Genomic DNA, 20,677 nt, shown 5'->3' with positions numbered 1-20,677 from the left:
AGCAGGGCTCTATCCCTCCACTAGGGGGCACCAGTGACACTAACACAGAGGCAGCATAGCCTTGTCCCTCCTGCTGGGGGTGCCAGCAACACACTAACAGCCAGCAGGGGGTGCCAATCTCACAGAGCCAGCAGGGCTCCATCCTGCCAGTAGGGGGCACCAGGGACAGATTAACACACACCCAGGCTGGTTCCGTAAGTCAAAACCTTTATTACATCCATGGGGGGAGGCGGAGAGAACCACACCCCCCTGTAGCCAGCAGGGGGCAGTGCGCTGACCCAGCCCAGGGGGAAGGCTCCCTCTGCAGCTAGCACGTCAGGGCCCCGGCCATGTCACAGCTTCTTCAGCCAGTCCAGGCTGGGCCCCTCCTTATCACAGGGGTGGGAGGGGATGTTGGGCATCTTGCCGTCATCTCGCACGGGCACTAGAGAGAGGTGGAGGCGGCTTAGGGGGAGGGGGCTCTCCCCAGGAGACAGTGCAGAGGTGAAGGGGTTAAAGCCACCCCTGCACTGAGTCAGCTGGGGCTCACCCCCCTCCCTCAGGGGTCAGCACCCCACGGCCATCAGCCTAGCTGCTACCCGCTGCCTAAGGTGCACTGTGATGCTGCCATGAGGATTGGCCAGGGGAACCAACCAGCTGAGACTTGATCCAGCTGCTTGGTGTGGGGAAGAGAGGCCCACAGTAGGGGGCGCTCTCCCCTGGCAGTCAGTGCTAGCCCCATTGCCCCGGGGCAGCGCTAGGGGGCGCTGTAGGGAGTGGGTTGGGGCACAATCCCCTGGCAGTCAGTGCATTGCCCCAGGGCAGCGCTTGGGGGCGCTGTGCCGCAGGGAGTGGGATGGGGCGTTCTCCCCTGGCAGTCAGTGCATTGCCCCATTGCTCCAGGGCAGCGCTAGGGGGCGCTGTGCCGCAGGGAGTGGGGAGGCTCAGCAGGGGGCGCTCTCCCCTGGCAGTCAGGGCTAGGCCTGATGCCCCAGTGCAGCGCCTGGCACCTCTCTCTCAGCTAGGCCCCGCGGGGGGCGGCATGGCCAGGAGCCCTCACCTGGGTAGACGTAGGGCGTCGCTCGGTTGATCATGCCGGAGAACTTCGTGTAGGGGCTGAGCAGGGGCGCCACCGTGGCTGCAGGCAGAGAGACACGGACAGCGTCAGTGCAGCCCCACGGATGCCAAGGCGCGCAGGGGCTCAGTAGGGGGCGCTGGGCTGCGGGGAACAGCGTGTGGGGCTCGGCGGGGGGCGCTCTCCCCTGGCAGTCAGTGCCAGCCCCCCTGCAGCACTAGGGGCCGCTGTGTAAGAGCGGGGCAGGGGGCTCCCCCCCGTCCTAGGCGTGGGGGCGACTCACCCAGGATGCCGATGGCGAAGGAGACGGTGATGACGGGTTCCTTGGCCCAGAGGTCCTTCAGGAAGGCGCCGATCTCTGGGGGGAGGGGAGGAGAGTGGAGCGTGAAGGGTTAATGTCCCCCCCCAGCACAGATCCCCCCTCGCCCCCCCCCCCGCTGGGGCAGCCCTCCCAGCTGGGGCAGCCCCCCCCCCGCACAGATCCCCCCCTCCCCCCCCGCTGGGGCAGCCTCCCCCACCGCAGATCCCCCTCCCCCCCCCCGCTGGGGCAGCCTCCCCCACCGCAGATCCCCCTCCCCCCCCCCCCGCTGGGGCAGCCCCCCCCCCCCCCGCAAATCCCCCTCCCCCCCCCTGGGGCAGCCCCCCCCACCGCAAATCCCCCTCCCCCCCCCCCGCTGGGGCAGCCCCCCCACCGCAAATCCCCCTCCCCCCCCGCTGGGGCAGCCCCCCCCCCCGCAAATCCCCCTCCCCCCCCCCGCTGGGGCAGCCCCTGAAGGAGACGCTCACTGCTCAACGCCGCCATCTTCGCTCCCGCCGCACAGGAAGGAAACCGCGGGCCGGGCCGGGCAGCCTGGGACTTGTAGTGCGGGGCCGCTGGCCCCGCCCGCCCCCGGGGAGAGAACCCAGGAGTCCTGGCTCCCAGCCCTCCCCCCACCTCCGTAACCGCTAGCCCTGGCTCTGGGACGGGAGCCAGGACTCCTGGGTTCTCCCCCCCACCCCGAAACCTGAACCCCAATAACAGCTCTTGGGGGCATCTGCGCTCCAGACTCCGATTTGAGGGGTGGGCCATGGGGCGGGGGAGGAGGAGCTGAGGCAGTCCTGAGGCCCCCTTCCCCGGTGGGATGGGGGGGCTGGAAGTTTGGGGGGGCTGAGAGGGTCCCAGAAACCCCCAGACCCCACAGCAGAGGCAGCTGAGTGCCCCTGCCAGCCACCCCATCGCCCCACACCACAGAGGGAACCCCCAGGGGACAGCCCCCCCCATCACACATCTGCTTCCTCTGAGTCACCAGGGACTTTCGGGAGGGAGAGAGCGCCCAGCACACGGCTCGCCTGGGCCTGATGAACCGCGCTGGGGTGGCCAGGCTCCCTGCCCAGCGGCCTCAGTCCCCAGCACTTGGGAAGTGGGCACAGGACTCCTGGGTTCCCTTCCTGGCTCTGGGGTGGAGATGGCCCCTCTACCACTCTAACCTCCCAGGGCCAGGGAGAGAACCCAGGTGTCCTGGCTCCCAGCCCTCCCTGCTCTAACCACTAGACACCACTCCCCTCCCAGAGCTGGCTGGGTGGCAGGGCGAGTGCAAGGTAGCCTAAGGCTGGTCTTGGTAAGGCATAGCACTGCAGCTCAGGACACCTGGGTCCAATTCCTGGCTCTACCGCTCCTGCCCCCATGCTATGTAGTCTTGGGCAAATCACTGAATCGCTCTGTGCCTCAGTTTCCCCATCTGTGAAATGGGGAGAACAGTCCTTCCTTTGTCTATTTACCTGTGAGCTCTAGGGAGTGTCCCTCACTTTGTGTCCAGTGCCCAGCACGGCAGGGCCTGATCTTGGTCAGGGGAAGGGGGGGCCTGTCTGTGCAGCACCCGGTGCCATGGGACCCTTCATCTCAGTCCGGGGGGGGGGGGGGCGATCTGTGTGTGTGTGGGGGTCTCTGTGCAGCACACGGCGAGAGGTCCTGAGCTCAGTGTGTGTGCGGGGGAGGGGGGGGTCTGTGCAGCACCCGGCGGGACAGAGCCCAGATCTCAGGGTGTGCAGAGGGGGGTCTGTGCAGCGCCCTGCACGATGGGGCCCTGAGTTCAGTGGGGGGGGGTCTGTGCAGTGCCCAGCGTGATGGGCCCCTGAGCTCAGTGTGTGTGTGTGTGTGCGGGGGGTGGGGGGTTGGTCTGTGCAGCGCCTGGCGCGACGGGGCCCCCCCGAGGTTGGTTGGCACTACCGTAATACATGTAGCAGAGGTGCAGGCCCCCTACCCCCCGCAGCGTTTGGGCCCCCATCGGAATCGGAAGTGGAGATTTTCCATTGTGGCCAGTGGCTCATTTCCTAGAGCTGGGTTTCTCCCAGTGCCTCCATCCCAGCCCTGCCACTTCCCCATCGCTGGCCGCGCGGCTGCACACCATGGCCGTGACTCTGCCAGTCCTGCTCCTGACGGTCGGTGAGTGTCGCTGCCCGCCCCACAGCTGAAAGGGGGCTAGAGCAGGGGGGCTGGGAGCCAGGACTCCTGGGTTCTCTCCCAGGCTGTAGGAGGGGAGTGGGGTCTAGTGGTTGGGGGCTGGGAGCCAGGACTCCTGGGTTCTATTTCTGTCAGAGCAGATGAGGACTGTACAGGCCATCAAGAAGGGGGTCACCCCGGGGCCCATGGAGACCCCTCGGTGAGGTGGGGCAATGCAGGGCAGGGGCTCTAGGGGAGAGGGCAGGGTAAGGTGCTGGCTGTGACGGGTAGGGCCAGAAGAGGGGCTGTGTGTATGGAGGGCTCAGGTAGGGTGGGGGGCAAAGGGAGGAGGGAAGGAGGGTTGTTTGGGGGTCACCCAGAGGCCTTTCCCCCCCCACTCTGTGTCTCCAGCTCTTCCGAAGCCGTCCCTCGTCTGGGACCGGGCCACAGGTGCCGAGGCGGGGATCAGGCTGCGCTGCTCTATCCCGGGGCCGCTTGGGGCCGGCTGGTTCACCCTGCACCGGGACGGCACACCGGGCCCTGTGGCCAAGGAGCGGGCCCCAGCGCAGGGCTCAGAGGTCACGTTCCTGCTGCCCAGCGTTGGCCCTGGCGAGCAGTACCGCTGCGGCTACTGGAACCGGGATGCGGCCGGGGGGCGGGTGGAGTCCCCGCTCAGCGACCCCGCTAACGTCACCAGCGGTGAGTCCTGAGGGTCTGGTCCCAGGGGCAGGGAGTGGGCGGGATGCCAGAAGATGGACCCGGGGGTCGGATCCACAGGGCAGGAGGGGGCGGGATGCCGGGGTAGGTGGGCCCATGGGTCTGATCCTGGGGGAAGGGAGGAGACGGGATACCGGGGTAGATGGGCCCGTGGGTCTAAGCCAGGTGGGAGGATACTGGGCTCTCCCAGTTTCCCCCCCCCACAGTCCCCACCCCAACTCGGGGTATCCAATACCCCACCCCAACGCTCTGCTTCCGTTGTGCCCGGTCCAGATCGCTACCCCAAGCCATCCATCGCCGTCAGCCCCGGCGCGGAGGTCTTGGCCGGCCAGACCTGGACGATCCGGTGCTGGGCTCCGTATGCGGGGATGAGTTTCGTGCTGTACCGGGCGCGGGAGTTCTGGACTGAGCGGGCGCCTCGCGGAGACCCCCCCACGGCCGAGTTCCACCTGGGGAACGCCGGCGCCGCCAACGCGGGGAGATACACCTGCTACTATCATACCACCAGCGAGCCCTTCGCCTGGTCCAACGCCAGCAACCCCCTGGAGCTCAGCGTCATAGGTGGGGGGAATGGGGCACGGGGCCTCTCCCCTCGAGGGAGCGCCGGCTCCCATCCGGCCCCAGGGCTGGGACTGGCTGGCTCAGGGGGCGGGGAATGGGGCTCGGGGCCTCTCCCCTCTAGGGCACGATTTTTTCAGCTCATTTTGTATAGATGTGAATGTCTATGAGATGGATGTGGGAATAGAGGGAGGGTGTTGCGGGATGGATGGGGGGATGGGAGGATAGAGGGAGGGTGTGGGGGATAGAGGTAGAGTCTGGGGAGATGGATGGATGGGGGATAGAGTGAGGGTGTGTGGGATGGAGGGAGGGTGTGGGGGGATGGATGGGGAGATGGGAGATAGAGGGAGGGTGTGAGGGGATGAGGGATGGATGGGGGGATGGGGGATAGAGGTAGGATCTGGGGGGATGGATGGATTGGGGGATAGAGGGAGGGTGTGGGGGGATGGAGAGACGGGGGATAGAGGAAGGGTGTGGGGGGATGGATGGATGGGGAGATAGGGGATGGAGGAAGGGTGTGGGGGGATGGATAGATGGGGGGATGGGGGATAGAGGGAGGGTGTGGGGGGATGGATGGGGAGACGGGGGATAGAGGGAGGGTGCGAGGGATGGATGGAGGGATGGCAGGATAGAGGAAGGGTGTGGGGGGATGGGAGGATGGGGGGATGGATGGCAGGGTGGTGACTGAGTTCCTGGGGGGCCACACTGAGATTGCTCAATCAGGGCAACTTGCAAAGAATGCGGCAGACAGGCCCCCAAAGCTGGTGGTTATTCAACTACTTTGATTCACCCAGAGCTTCTCCAACACCTTCCTGGTTACCCAGATGCCAAAACAGAGCTCCCTTAAAGCCACCCAGCCTTGGGCTCCCACTCACGTATGATGAGGATGACTGAAAATCTTGTTCCTCATATAAAAAGTTCTACCGATACCAAAGGATGGGACACATCAGCCCCAGGTCTCTGAATATCTCAGCTCTTACCCAGATATACGCTCACAGCCAATTCCTGTTAACTAAACTCAAACTTACTAAAAAAGAAAAGAGAGAGCGAGCGAGCGCATGGGTTCAAAGATCGGTATCCGTACAGACCCGAATACAGTTCTTAGGTCAGGTTCATAGCAGACATGTGAGCTTTAGAGTCGCAAAACGTTCTTTTGGAATTAGTCCGTTGGTTCAGTCCAATGCCCGGGTGCCCCAGACTGGAGCTGGAGACCCCAGCCTGGCGGCTCGAACTTCCCCTGATGAAGCTTAAGCAGATCTGTGACGACAGGATCAGGGCCCACAAGTCCTTTCCTAGCTCTCTGGGAGCCTCTTAGCGGCCTGCAGTCCTTGGGGAAGTATGGTGGCTTTGAAGTAGAATCACCTGTTTTCTATGTAGATGTCCTGGACTCAGTAGACCCAGGTCACTAGGTGCATTCAGCAGTATAAGGTAATTATCCCTAAAGCGGTTCCTAGATGATCTATTACGAGTTTCAAAGAGAAATATAGACAAGGACATTTTTACAGCCAAGTTCCATCTAAATGTTAATATTTCCGTTTGCTCTTTGAATCAGTAGAGCATAGAGACGGACAGGAACCGGCTGGTTACACTGCTGTCACGGAGTCCCTGGGCGATGCTCTGGAACTGCTCCCTACGAAGCCAGGCAGGACTCTGGGGAAGTCTCCTCTCTGGGAGCAGCCTGTCTGCAGGACACACAGCTCTCCCGGCTCCACCTTCCTGGGTCTGACCTCGGAGCATTCAGCCTCCTCTGCCCCTCCGTGCGCTTCCCACAGCGAGTCTGCTCAGGCGGGGTCCTGGGGAAGCCAGAGGGTCCTGCCCCCCAGCTCCGCAGTCAGACGTGACCTCTCAGACAGAGGTTTATTAGACGACAGGGACATGGTCTAACACAGAGCTTGTAGGTGCAGAGAACAGGACGCCTCAGCCGGGTCCATTTTGGGGGGCAGTGAGCCAGACAACCACGTCTGCACTTCACTCCATGTCCCCAGCCAGCCCCAAACTGAAACTCTCTCCAGCCCCCCCCCCACCGCCCCCCCGGGCTTTGTCCTTTTCCCGGGCTAGGGGGTCACCGGATTCCTTTGTTCTCCAACCCTTTAGCTCTCACCTTGCAGGGGGGAAGGGCCCAGGCCATCAGTTGCCAGGAAACAGGGTGTCGGCCATTCTCTGTGTCCAGACCCCTGCACACACCTGCCCTCTAGGGCTCTGCAATGATCATACACCCTTACCCCACCACCCAGATACTTAAGAACTGCCTAGGGGAAACTGAGGCACCCCCACACTATTCAGAGGAAACATTAAGAACAGTCCTGCTTCGTCACAGCTGCTAACCCCTAACAAGATAGAGGCCAGTGGTTCTCAACCTATTGGCCACGGTGGGCCGCAATGTGTTATGTGCACAGGTGCCGATTTTCCAAAGTGCCGAGGGGTCTTCTGCGACAGGCCCTGCCCCCACTCCACCCCTGCCTCTTCCTGCCCCCTCTCCACCCCTGCCCCACCTCTTCCCGGCCAGTTCTCCCCCCTCCCCCGAGCATGGTGCGTCCTCGCTCTTCCCCCCCCCAAGCCTCCTGCATGCCGAGAAACAGCTGATGGCAGCAGGTGGGAGGCGCGGGGAGGGAAGGGGAGGTGCTGATCCGCAGGGCCGGAGGCGCTGGGGTGGTGGTGATGGGGAGCACTGGTCCCTCTAAGCTGGGCGCGCACACAGATCCTAAACCCCACGCACACGGCGAAACACCGCTCGCCCAACAACTGGCAGAGAAGCAATTTTTTGCACGCCCGGCCTGTCAAAAACCAGAGGGGACATTGGTGGGGAGCTGATGGGGGGCTGCCGGTGGGTGCTCCGTACCCCCCACTTTTCCCCGCCGTGGGTGCTCCAGCCCCGGAGCTGTGTGCTGAGTGGGCTGCAAGTGGGCCACGGACAGCAGGGTGAGAACCGCTGCTCTGGGAAACCGTAGCCAAAGACACTCACTAGCTTCTTCTAACTCTCTGACAAGGCCACGTTTCGAAGCTCTAGTGTATCTCACGTGGAATGGCCCCAATCCCCATTGACATTGGCACTAATATGTCCCTAAAGGCTGAACTTGGGTCATGTAGCCTGCTAGGTGCTTAGCCCTTTCTGGCTCCGTGTCACGGGGGGCGGGTATGGGGACGGCTGGAGGTCTATGGCAGCGGCTGGCTGGCGGTGTATGGGGGTGGCTGGATGGACGGAGAGCCATGTGTGGGGATGGAAGGGTGGAAGGAGGGATGGCTGGAGGGTTCATGGAGGGATGGAGGGGTGGGTGGTTGTCTGTAGGGATGGATGGAGGAAGGGATGCATGGAGGGGTGTGTCTGGGCAGGGATGGAGGAATGGGGGACGGATGAAAGGGAGTGTCTGGGGAGGGAGGAAGGGAAGGATGGAAGGGTGTGTATGGGGAGGGATTGAGGGAGGAAGGGATGGAGGAATGGGGGAGAGATGGAGGGGTGTGTCTGGGGAGGGATGGATGGAGGGGTGTCTATGGGGAGGGATGGATAGAGGTGTGTGTAGGGCTGGTGGGTAATGCACCCCAGTGCATTGTGGGGTGGTGCCATAGGGTCTGTGGGTGGAAGTGCCCCCTGCAGGCCGACGACCCTGCCCTGGCACGGGTACAACCGGGGCCATGCGGGGCCGGAGCAGCATCTCACGGGGGCTCTTCGCTCTTCCAGACGTTCCCAGCGCCCGGGAGAGGTTCGTGGACGTGGGAGGGAAGCTCCGGGTGAATTGCTCTGTCCCCGATGCCCCGGGTGGCTGGTTCTTCCTGTACCGAGACGGGGATCCCGAGCCCTTGGCCTGGATCGCAGCCGATGGGGACAATGGGCCGGCCGGCTTCAATCTCCCGGAGGAGCAGGCCCTGGGCCCCGGCGGGGTCTTCAGCTGCCGCTATGGGCCGGAGGAACCGGGCCCCCATTTCAACCTGGATCTCAATGACACGGAGGTGCAGACCCAAGGTGAGTGCGCGGCCGGGGGCATCCAGCAGTTCAAGGGTTAATCAGTCTGGCCATATGTGCGCTGGGCTAAGTCGGGGGGAAATGGGGCACTGGATGTGGACTGGCTACAGTCCTGCCTGGGAACTGGCCAGGGACCATGGGGTCTGGGCATGGATGGACAGATGGAGAAGGTGTGTGGGGATGGGTGGATGGATGGAGGGGTGTGGGGGAGAGAGGGGTGAGTACGCGGATGGATGGATAGAGGGTTGGGGGGATGGATGGAGGAATGTGTACACGGAGGGATGGGGGATGGATGGACGGAGGGGTGTGTATGGGGAGCGATGGAGGGATAGAGGAGTGTATATGGGGATATATGGATGGAGGGTTGGGGGGATGGATGGAGAGGTGTATACACGGAGGGATGGATGGATGGAGGGGTGTGTATGGGAGGGATGGATGGAGGGTTGGGGGGATGGATGGATGGATGGAGGAGTGTGTACGCGGAGGGATGGATAGACGGAGAGGTGTGTATGGACATGGATGGAGGGATAGAGGGGTGTGTACGCGGAGGGATGGATGGATGGAGGGATGTATGGACGGAGGGGTGTGTATGGGGATGTATGGATGGAGGGTTGGGGGCAGATGGACGGAGGGGTGTGTATGGGGAGGGATGGAGGGATAGAGGGGTGTGTACACAGAGGGATGGAGGGTTGTGGGGGAGGGATGGACGGATGGGTGAGTATTTCGAGCTCTGGGAGGAGTGTGGGGTCCAGCGGTTAGAGCCCAGGGGTGGGGATCAGGACTCCTGGGTTCTCTCCTCTCACGGCGGGGGCGGGAGCAGTGTGGGTGGATTTTCTCCCCCTACTCCCCATAAGCTGTTAGCTGCGAGGGCCGATCTCTAACCGTGTATTTTTTTTCCATTGTCTCCTTCCTGCCCCCCCACAGGCTCGTGCTCTGGGGGCACCAACTACAGCCAGACCAATGCACTGCGGCTGGGCCTGGGGGCCGCCGTCCTGCTGCTGGCTCTGCTCTTTGTAGCCCAGGCCTGCTGGGAGGAGAGACACCTGCAAGGCTGAGGCCAGTGAGTTGGTCCTGCGGGGGGAGGTGGGGACGAGGCCATGCTGGAGATTCCTGAATCCCAGCCCCCCTCCCCCTCTTTAACCACTAGTCCTCACTCCCCTCCCAGAACTGGGGAGAGAACCAAGGAGTCCTGGCTCCTAGCCCCCCTCTGCTCTAACCACTAAACCCCACTGCCTGCCCAGAGCCGGGGAGAGAACCCAGGAGTCCTGACAGGTTCCTGCGTCCCCTCCCCAGCACAACCACCTCGATTTCCCGCTACAGCCCAGCTCTCAGGGGGGATTTGGGGTGAAGTTGCCCCCTTCCCCTTGTCTGTTTCACACTTGACACTCTCCTGCGTCTCCCCACACTCAGGGGGAGGGCTGGGGTTTGGGGTGGGAGGAGCGGGACTGAGACCCCATCTGTCCCAGGGGGGCTGGGGAGGCCCCTCTGTCCGGGAAGGGGGGTCTCAGGAGTGCAGCTAACAGGGTTCTCTCTCCCCTCACAGGCCGTCACAGGCTCGCAGGCAACTAAGGGAAGGAATAGGCCCCCCCACTCCATGCAGCCCCCTCTGCTGGGATTCACCCCCCACTCCACCTCGCCCCCCGCCTGGTCTATCCCACCCCATCCATTCCAACCCCCTAGCCCCCACCTGCCAACCACCCCTTCATCCTGTCCAACCCAGTCCTCTCTGTTCCCCCTCCCCCATTAGCCCCCCCCAACATACTGTGATCTTGCCCCCCAACATCCTCTTCACCCTGGGCTATCTCAGCCCCTCCCACCAGCTCCCCGCTCTGCCCCCATCCCAGCCGATGGCCGCCCCAGATTCCAGGGTGGGTCCCCCATCGCCCTGGCAAAGGGAGAGCGGACGTTTTGGAGCGGGGGCAGCCCTGGGGGAGCCCGCCTGGTCCCTGGAATGGTCGGTCAAGCCCCCGCACAAGGCGGGCAGGGGAGCTGCTGGCGGGAGGGGGCTGAGGGATGGTACCACACGTCGCCCCCCTCTGGAGCCGCGAGCGCTGGGCTTCACCGCTGCCCCGCACCTCCTGTATTTATACAGCCCCGCCCTGGTTATACGGACCAGGGACCGGGCCTCAATAAAGAAAGTGTGATGCCCCCCCCAGGGGGTGTGTGTCTGGTGATTGGCAGCTTGTGTCTCCCTGGCCCCTTCCTCCCTCACACCCTGTTATTACCACACTACCAGTGTTAGTGCAAAGGGCCGCCACTGGGACAGTGTAAGTGTCCCCATCGTGCTGGGCGCTGCACAGACCCCCATGACCAAGGTCAGGGTCCTGTTGCTCAGGGTGCTGCACAGACCCACCCCATGACCGAGATCGGGGACCCCATCATGCCAGGTGCTGCACAGACCCCCCCACTAACTAAGATTGGCGGCCCTGTCACACCGGGCATCCAGGCTGGGCTTTAATGCGGGTGTCAAAGGGCTAACAAAAGAGGGTAGTTGACTTAAAGTGTCCACCCATTGCAATGGAATCGCCCCGGACACAGCAATAAACCAGTGGTGGAGGGGCCCTAACCGTCCGTCCCCTGGGCGCAGATGGTCCCTCAAGGACGGGCGAGCAGGAGCGGGGAAACGCAGGCAGGGTTTCTTGGTTCTGTACGGACCGGTGCGTTCGTCGCGTGATTCCAGGCAGAGCCCCGGCACCGGGCGAAGCCTCTGTGTGCGTCGTACCCCTACCTCCGGAGAGTGCTAAGCTGTCTCCCAGACGGCTGCCTTCGGTGAGATACTGGGAAAGGGGGGGTTTAAGCTACTGGGGTATCTTAAAACACTGCGGGATGCAGAGTGAGTGTCCAGAGGGGGACACCGGAGCAGTTCCGGCGACGTTCAGTGCGCACAGGTGGGGCGGAAATTAATGTGTTTTTTTTCTGTCGTTTTGATGCCTAATATCGATAGTCTCTCCCGGCTGGTGACCCGTTGGGGGGCCCGGGATGGAATTTCTCTTTCTCCAATTTTTTTCTGAATCTGGTTTATTTAATTCACACACTGAGAAAAGCCCCTTAGAATCAGGCATTACAGTGTAAACCCATCATCACCGCTCAGCTATGGCAGAAGGGGAGGCAAACCCAGGCGTCCCCCATCGCGCCCGCTCCTCACACGGTGCCACGGCTCGTGTCGCACGTGGGCAGGTTGGCAGGCTGAGAGAGAAAGGTGCAACATCATACTTTCCAGAATCAGCAATTGCCAGAGTTAAAGTTTCCTGAACAACCTTAACTCTGCCCACTTGGCCATGTGCCACACATCCTTTAATTGCATGATCATGTACTAATTTTACCTACATGGGTCACCAGCTGGGTTTGATGGGGTGGGAATCTGCATGGAAACAGTGGTCAGTCAAAGATTGAAGACCAGCCCCTGTGGTCTCCTGGCTTCCAGCCCACCTCACCATCCCCAAGGCTGCAGGGTACATTGAGGGTGAGCTGTCCCCTTCTCCGCACAGAGACACAGACAAGCTGCAAGTGGCATGATGCCTGGCCAGGCTGACGGTCCCAAGGTTTCCTGGGTGTTGCAGGGACCTCTGCTTGCTTTGGTCGAGGTAGATTTGGCCAGCAGATTAGAGACAATGTGTAAGAGATACAGGAAGAGATGAGACAGCGCTGGCTTCCTGTAGCTGCAACCCTGGCTCAGTGCCTCATTCAGGGCTGGGTGGAGCTGGGCACCAGGGTGTTGGCAGCAGCACTGGCCCCATCATGGCATCCAGGATCTCACTGGGCAGCGTGCATTTGGCCCTAGCGCTTTTCCAACCGGCGGCTGGGTAGTTAAATCCCACAGGACCACCAGGGCTCATCGCCCAGCCCCGAGCCAGGCCCCTCAACCCGCAGAATCGCACACATTCCAGTGCCCTGAGACAGAGCCCTTGGCCCCCTGTGTGTGGGGACGCTGCGTCTGACCCTGGTGCTGTACTAATGGCACTTACTGCCCCCCAGGTGTCCGTCCCCCTCCTCTCTCTGCAGCGGGGTCCCCCAGCCCCTTTTCTCTCCCCCTTTCTCCCTAGACCTCCCCTGCCTGCATTTCTATTGTGCAAACCCCCAGAGTTTCCTGCTCCCCTGCCCCCCAAATCTCCCCACCCCAGGGGGGGCTGTGATACCAGAGCCTCCCAATGTCCCCCCCGTGGTGGGTTCAGCCGACGAAGGCGAGTGAGAAGTTCAGGCAGCCTCACGAGAACCTGGACAATTGAACGTTGGGGGGAAAGTCGGCGAGACACAAAGACGGGATTCGTCCAACCCGACCGGCTGCAGGACGGACCCCACAGGCCGGGCTGGGGCCCACCTGGGACATGGGAGAAGGGAGGGAGCAGAAATCCGTGACCCAAAATTGGGGTGTCGGAAACCAGGCCTCATTGGTGGATAAAATATTGGGGGGACGGGCTGTGCCGCCCACCTCCCTTTGGGCCCTTAAAGAAAGAGACTCGCTTCGCCCTCCTGGCTGCCACCCCCCGTCTCCTGGGCCCCCCGGGCCGTCCGGACCCTGCTCCGCGGAGACGTCCTGAGCAGAGCGGCCGGAGAGAGGGACCCCGACGCCATCGCCCCTCCCCCGGCTGAACCCCCAACCCGGGAGGAAATGGGATCGGACTTTCACAGCAGCCGCGGCGATGCCGGCTCCAGCCCAGCTCCGCCGGCTCCTCTGCCCCCCAGGACAGTCGCTAGCGTCTCCGGGGCCAGCGGGGAGACGCCCAAACCCGGGGGATTTTCCGGCTAGAGACTCGCTCCAGAGAACGGGGCCGGGGCCGGAACAAACCCCTCGTTTCACACGGTGCCTGCCACGGCTCCCTGGTTCCTGCTCTGCTGGGTCTGTCACAGCCGGTCCCAGGGGTCACTGGGGGGTTTGCCGTGGGGCTGAGCAGGCTGCGGGCTCTGGACCCCGCCCCCGGCCTGTGTTTAACCCTGTTCAGTGTAAGGGGCAGGATTGTTTTCACACTAACCCCCATTTGAGATGGGGCAGCTCAAGCCAGGGGGAGGTGTCGGGGGGGAGGCAACAACCCCCCATGGCCATGGGGCAGGATCAAGAGATGGGAATTGGGGGGGCATGAGCTGGGGGTCAGTCTAGGGTCAGAGAAGCCGGGGGGCTCCTTCCCAGGCAGCCATCACCCCACCCCGACAGTCCGGGTGGGGCAGGTTTGTCCCCCACCAGGCCCACCCCCAGGCTGAGGCATCAGTTATCTTAACTTGGGGCAGCATGGCCGCCCTGCCAAGGCTTCAGGGGGCGAGGGGGCGGCCATGTTAACTGAGAGCACCCACGGGCTTCCTTCCCTTGGGGAGCAATGGGAGACGGTGGCCATGGCTAGCGGGGGTGTGGGGGCGACAGGCTTGGGAGCTGAACAAAGCGTGTGAGGGGACGTGGGCCAGGGGGTCAGAGAGGGGGAGTGGACATGAGGGGATATGGGCTGGGGGGAAGAACAGGGGAGGGGACAGGGGTGTGAGAGGATATGGGACAGTGGGCAGAGGGGACATGGAGGGGGCAGACCGCGGATGGGATTGCGGGTCAGGAGGGGACATGGGCTGTGGGGATCAAAGGGATACGGGACCCACACCCACTGGAGAAAGGATACTTGAGTCTTCTTGTGCCCCTGCCTTGAGGATCGGAGCCGGCGCCCCTGAGAGGGGAGAGGTCCCACGTCCCATTCCCCACCCCACTGAACCAGTCAGTCTCTGCCCTAGGACTAGGAGAGACCCCGCTCCCCTCCCAGAGCCAGGAGTGGAACCCAGGAGTCCTGGCTCCCAGACCCCACTCTCACCACTGAGACCCCCAACAAGCAGGGAGGGAGACACAGTGACAGGAGGGCCCATCACTCTGCCCTGATGTGCAGGGGGGTGTTGGTGACAGTGACCCCACATCTCCAGAGAGCCCCCTGCCCAGCGTGGGGGCAAGAACGTGGTTTGCTGGGGCTATTTTGACCGATGTAGACATTGCTGGCAGATGAGAGAACAAAGGTGTGAGGACACAGTAAGAGACAAGCCATCGCCGGCTTCCCGCGGCTGCAGCCTCTGGCTCAGTGCCTCATTCTGCTCCCACTCGGGCATCTGGATGGGTGGAGCTGGGCACTGGGGCGTTGGTGGCAGCGCTGAGGGGCCCCCCACTGGCCCCATCATGGCATCTGCTCTCACCATCCTCCTCCTCAGTCAGTATCAGAGACAACCAGGGTGTGTGCCCGTCGGGGGGGCAGGGGGATCTGAGATCAGGGCGTGTGCCCATTGGGGGTGGGGGTTGAGACCAGGGTGTGTGTCCATGGGGGAGGATCTGAGACCAGGGCATGTTTTCCATGGGGGAGATTTGAGACCAGGGCATGTGTCCATGATGGGGGGATCTGAGACCAGGGTGTGTGTCCATGGGGGAGGGGATCTGAGACCAGGGTGTAGGATCCAGTTGCTCTGGGATTTGGTCCCTAACAAGCCGTCTCCTCTCCAGGCTGCTGGCTGCCTGGGCAGAGTGGGGTTTCGGGACGTGAGTATCCGTGGGGGATTGGGGTTCTGGGAACATTAGTGTTATGGATGGGGGGAGGGGAAAAGAGGAGCTGAACCCTGAACCTTCCCCCCAAAACTCATATCAATCCCCCTGAATTTATCTTGCAGGGGCTGAACCCAGCCCTGTCCCCAGTGCAGTCAGGGGTGACTCCAGATTGACATCAGGGGCTAAGATCAGAACCCAGCCCTGTCCCCAGTGCAGTCTGGAGTGATTCCAGATCGACCCCGGGGAGGCTGAGATCAGAGCCTGACGGGCATTTTTCACAGGGGCGGCGGATCTGAAATGCCCTGCTCACCCTGCTGTATATTTCCCAGGGGCTGTGAGGACGGGGCAGTCTCTGGACACCCAGGGGTCGGGCACGGGTAGGACAGATAGACAGACACCAACAGGGCAGGGCTGGCGCCTTCCCCACTGACCTGGTTCTTTTTCAACCCAGAGGGAAAGTTTCCCAAATCCTCCCTGTCCATGAGCCCCCGGGGGGTGACTGAGCCGGGGGGGGGAGCAGCCAGGCCTGAGGTTTGCTCTGAATAAAAACGGACGCCTGGTAAAGATGCAGGAACCTGCTGGGAATGAGGCCGGTTTCCCCATCACCGGTGTGGGGCTGGATGACAGAGGGAGGTACCAAATCAGAACTAACTGAATGGTCAAAGCACAGGGACCCCGTGGAGCTGGTGGTGGCAGGTGAGGGGCCTGGCTCAGAGTCCCTTCTCCCAGCCCCACAGCCAGCCAGACACTCAGGGGGGCTTGGACCCGATGGGACCTCAGAGCCAGGCTCTGCCATAAGCCCTGGACCCAGCAGAGGGGACACCCAGCTGGGGAGCAGGGACGGAGTCACTGGGGGGTTCCCCAGCCAAGGGGGAGATTTGAGGGTCGCTGGAGATTTGGGGCTGAGGGTGGGGGGATCCCTGCCCCCAGGGGAAGCTGCAAAGCAGGGGCCTTTCCCAGGGGGATACTCCTCGTCATGGGGGATGCACAGAGGGCTCGGGCCCCAGGGGCTGCCCAGCCGGCCCCTCCTACAAGCTCTGAATCCAGGGCACTTTCCCACTCCCCTGGAAAACCAGCACTCAGTGGGGAGCTGTGCTGGGGCGGGGGGGTGTCTGGGTCGCCAAGTCGGCCCCTCCCTCCCTGGGGTCTGCGTCTCAGAGCCTGTCTCCTTCTGCCCCCCAGAGCCCTCTCTGCCCAAGCCCTCCGTCTCTGTCCGCTCCAGCTGGGGGGTCACCATGCGGGAGCTGGTCGCCATGAGCTGCCCCAGCGAGCCCACGCTGCTCGTGGTGAGAGGTGAGGGTCCCAGATCGGCGTCTCCTAGTCACTCTGCCCCAGGGCCCAGGCAGCGAGGGGGCAGGGGAGGGGACCCACTCAGCCAGTTAAACAGGCTCGTTCTGCCCAAGGAGCCGCCCCCATGGGGAGCAATGAAGAGCTGGGTGGGGAGAATGGCTGGAGTTACTGGGGGTATGTGGTGCCCAGGTGCCATGGGGAGGGGCTCCCTGCAGTGGGATGGATAGAGGGGTTTGCACGGGGACACAGACAGGGTGGGGGGAGAGGACCCCAGTGGGTCTAACTGCACCGACACCCCTCCCCCTTCGTCACCCCCAGATAACACCCGGGGCAACATCGTCCGCCTGGCCCTGGGCGCCGGTGTCCTGCTGGCCCTGGCGCTGATCCTGGCCGAGGTTGCTCACGGCGGGAGGAGGGGCGGACTGTAGGTGAGCTGATCTCCCCGCCAAATGTGCCCCAGCATGGGGGAAGGGCAGAGGGGTCACCATCACCCTGAGCCGCGTGAGGCACCAGCGTGGGGACGGAGCCGGCAGGCCTGGCTCTTGTTTAAGGACCTTTGTTTTCCCCTCTGCGAGCTGGAAGTCATCCCATTGCCGTGACCGGCAGCCCCCAGCCCACCCATGGGGACAGCTGATTAGCAGGGCCGTGAAGGCCCTGGAGGTCTGTGAGGCAGCAGCGAGTGTTGACCTGGGAATGTGCCCTGGGGATGGGAGACCTGAGAGCCTGTCACCTGAGCCAGGAGGGTGAGGGGGAGATAAGACCTCTGCCGAGGAATGTGAACAGAGGCTGCAGCAGGGAGCCTGCTGGGGGGGGTTTAGTTGCAGTCTGGTGCTGGGTGGAGGAACGCAGGGAACCCCAGGGCTGGGGTCTGAGCTCCCTGCTCCCCCAGAAGGACTTGACTGAGGGGTCCTGGTTGTACCCACAAGCCCTGTTTTGGACTGTGTTCCTGTTGTCCAATAAACCTTCTGTTTTACTGGCTGGCTGAGAGTCTCAGTGAATCCCTGGAAGAGGGGTGCAGGGCCTGGACTCCCCCACACTCCGTGACAACTGGTGGTAGAGGTGGGATGTACTGCACCCCGTGAATGGCGCTTCCTGCAGTAAGTGACTGGGGAGCAGTAAAACGAAGGGGGATTGACGGGGACCAGGCGGGCTGAAGATTCAGAGAGAGACGGTTTCAGGGGGCGGTTAACCCCTTGGAGTGTGTGACCAGAGAAGGACTTTTGCAGTAACAGGGTCTCCCGGGGGATTGCAGCGAGCGGTCCCAGGGGCGGAGGAGTCTGCAGCTCGACCCTGGCAAAGAGGTGGTGACCTCAAGAAGGACTGGCACCCTCGGGGGTTTTCCTGGAAACCGTGGAAAGCTGCCCGGCCTGTGGGTGGCCAGCAGGGAGATGTATGCTAAACGCCTTAAGAGTGACCTGGTGGAGCTGTGCAGGCAGAGGGGGCTGCGCACTGGGAGGTCCACCAAGGAACAGCTGATTGCCCAGTTGGAGGAGAGGGATCGCTTGGATGACCCGATCCCTGTCCCTGAGGGAAGCCGCCCGGTGGACGCAGCGTGGGCCCTGGGGTCTGACTGGGCTGGGAGGGGTCAGACTGGTGCCGAGGACGTCCCGAGACCCTTCCTACCTAGGCCTGGGGGAGGGGTTGGGGGAAGCCCAGTGAAGACCGAAGGCACCCTGACCCCGGCAGCCAGCAGGGGATCCTCCCGGCAGAGCTCCCCTTCCCTGGAGCGGAGGCGGCTGGAATGGGAGAGGGAGATGAAAATGAGGGACCTGGAGGACCGTGAAAAGCAGCGTCAGCATGAGGAGAAACAACATAGGCATGAGCAGGAGGAGAAGGAGAGGGAGCGTCATGAGAAGGAGAAACAAAGACAGCATGAACTGGAGCTGGCCAGGCTGAGCAGCAGTGGGGCCCCGGCTGCGGTGAGTGCGGGGGGACCCAAGACTGCAAGGAACTTTGATAAGTGCTTCCTGGCTCAGCGGAAGGAGGGGGAGGACATAGATAGCTTCCTGACGGCCTTTGAGAATGCCTGCGAGATGCACAGGGTTGACCCTGCAGACAGGCTCCAGTTCCTCACCCCCTTACTGGACCCCAAAGCCGTGGAGGTGTACAGCCGAATGACGGGGCGGAGGCAGGGGACTATGAACTGTTCAAACAGGCCCTGCTCCGTGAGTTTGGGCTGACCCCCGAGATGTACCGGAGAAGGTTTCGGAGTTAGCGTAAAATGCCTGAGGTCACATATCTACAACTGGTCAACCGGATGCAGGGATATGCCCGCAAGTGGACAGCTGGGGCCCAAGCTAGAGAGGACCTGCTTGACCTAATTGTACTGGAGCAACTGTATGAACAGTGCCCTTCCGACCTGAGGCTGTGGTTGGTGGACAAAAAGCTAGAGAACCCCCAGCACGCAGGGCAGCTGGCCGACGAGTTTGTGAACAGGTCAGGGGGTAGCCGGGAGGAGTCCCAAAAGAACAGGCCCCCCACAATGCAGAGAGAGAGTCACCCTGGGACCTCCCAGCGGGGAAATAGGGAGAACCCCCTTCCAAGGGGAACGCCTGGCGTCGGGACCCTCCAACCCGCTCGAGGGGACCAACGTGACCTGAGCTGCTATCACTGTGGCCAGAGAGGCCACGTACGGACCCAGTGCCCCAGGCTCAGGGACAGACTGAGCAGACCCAACCTACCCTGGGTTAACTGGGGAGGGACCCAGCTGGATGAGGGGCAGACGGCCCAGGCAAGGGGGGCTGCCAGCTTACTACCTGCTCGGGAGGGAAGAGTACCCCAGGCCAGCTCCGCCAGAGGGCTGGAGGCTCTGGACTCAGGGTTCTCGGTTTACAGGGTGGGCGCGGGGCTGTCCCTCCGGAGCGAGTGCCTTGTTCCCCTGGAGGTGGATGGGAAGAAGGTCAATGGATACTGGGATACAGGCGCGGAGGTGACGCTGGCCTGGCCCGAGGTGGTGGCCCCAGATCGGGTGGGGTCCAACACCTACCTGACCCTGACGGGGGTGGGTGGGACCCCATTCAAGGTGCCTGTGGCAAGGGTACATCTGAAATGGGGGGCCAAGGAGGGCCCCAAGGACGTGGGGGTGCACCACCATTTGCCCACTGAGGTTTTGATGGGGGGGGACTGTAGCCAGACAGCCAGCCCCCCCCCCTCAGACCAGCATTGCTGGAAACACAGGAGGAAGCCGGAACAGGGCACTTAACATATATTCCAGCACAGCCTTTGAAGCTGTGAAAGCACAGGTGTGCTGCTACAATGTGCCTCTGGGAACAGATACAACGATTAAGCTCACAGCAGGCAGAGGCCCTGTGACAGACATGGCTCTTCTTAGCCCCTACTAAATAGCGTGATGCACACACACCAACATCCTAGTTGGGAAAATATTTACCCTGATAAAAGAAACGTCCAGTAGTCGAAACTTATTGTTTCTCTCCCTTGCAAGTGTAAACTACTCTTGCGAAAGCTGGCGTCACCCCGACAGACCAGCCTCAATTTGGCATAAGAAAGGAGAAAGAGAATAAAGGAGTACAGAGGTATAAGTAGGGGACCTACAGCACCATGATTTTTTGAGTGCTTTTCACTATCTATCTGCTGGTCAGATAAGTGACAGCCTCCCAAGGCTTCTGCAGCTAAGAGGGTCCCTAAGCCTTGTCCCTTATTCGTCTTTCCGCGGAATTGAGTGACCGATCCTGGCTTGGCACCGCTGGAATCGAGAGATGCAAGGAGGGTAAGAAGCACCCACACCTGATCTCCTATCTTTAGTGTACACATATTTTGAAATAGAGCTCTATACTTTGTTTTCTTTCTTTGGGATTGTGGCTTCAGTTTTGTAACTTGTTTGTGTGTGTAACATCTCTACATTTAAATAAGTAGGCACTAGCAATTTTGTAACCATATGATTAGAATCTAGCTTAATAAATTTTGGTAACCATTTGTGCATAAGCCTGACTTGTTTTCTCTGCTTTACTGTAAAGCAGCCAACACAATTAAAGAACCTCAGCCGTTTTGGCTCTAAAGCCTGGCCATTAGGTGAGAGTACTAAGAGCCTAGCGTTGAGTTGTGCCGCCTCCACGGGGCAAACTCTTGGGGCACCTGTCAGTCAATCCTGGCTGCCCGCTGCGAAGGAGTTCTGAGCTCTAGCAGTTAAAGTCACGGGTGGTTAGGACCTTGGGGCATCCGTCAGCC

At 62.0% G+C, this 20,677-nt stretch overlaps 3 protein-coding genes across 3 annotated transcripts in view; 1 reads left to right on the top strand and 2 right to left on the bottom strand.

Moving 5' to 3' along the window:
* The window catches only part of LOC144279334 (alpha-1B-glycoprotein-like), a 937,253-nt gene that overhangs the window by 380,716 nt on the left and 535,860 nt on the right, over positions 1 to 20,677 (bottom strand). The gene's annotated exons all lie outside the window — the stretch shown is intronic.
* NDUFA3 (NADH:ubiquinone oxidoreductase subunit A3) lies at positions 191 to 1,899 on the bottom strand. Its single transcript, XM_077840510.1, has 4 exons — positions 1,841 to 1,899; positions 1,338 to 1,412; positions 1,040 to 1,117; positions 191 to 424 (listed from the first exon to the last, which is right to left on the bottom strand). The coding sequence occupies exons 1-4, from the start codon at positions 1,854 to 1,856 to the stop codon at positions 333 to 335; spliced, it is 261 nt and encodes an 86-aa protein (XP_077696636.1). The 5' UTR covers positions 1,857 to 1,899; the 3' UTR covers positions 191 to 332.
* LOC144279242 (immunoglobulin superfamily member 1-like) overlaps positions 15,823 to 20,677 on the top strand; it is a 96,738-nt gene continuing 91,883 nt past the window's right edge. The window contains 3 exon segments of the mRNA XM_077840732.1: positions 15,823 to 15,898; positions 16,385 to 16,495; positions 16,811 to 16,916. Of these exon segments, the coding sequence (XP_077696858.1) occupies positions 15,823 to 15,898; positions 16,385 to 16,495; positions 16,811 to 16,916 (293 nt within the window).

Source organism: Eretmochelys imbricata, chromosome 23 (assembly GCF_965152235.1).
Source record: "Eretmochelys imbricata isolate rEreImb1 chromosome 23, rEreImb1.hap1, whole genome shotgun sequence".
Classification (NCBI taxonomy): domain Eukaryota; kingdom Metazoa; phylum Chordata; order Testudines; family Cheloniidae; genus Eretmochelys; species Eretmochelys imbricata.
The sequence above is the reverse complement of the archived record's forward strand: the minus strand, read 5'-3'. Positions and strand labels throughout refer to the sequence as shown.

Coding starts and splice junctions, on each gene's coding strand:
- NDUFA3 (XM_077840510.1), bottom strand. Junction 1,118..1,337: donor CTTCGCCATCGGCATCCTGG/GTGAGTCGCCCC, acceptor CTCTGCCTGCAG/CCACGGTGGCGCCCCTGCTC. Junction 425..1,039: donor GACGCCCTACGTCTACCCAG/GTGAGGGCTCCT, acceptor ACCTCTCTCTAG/TGCCCGTGCGAGATGACGGC.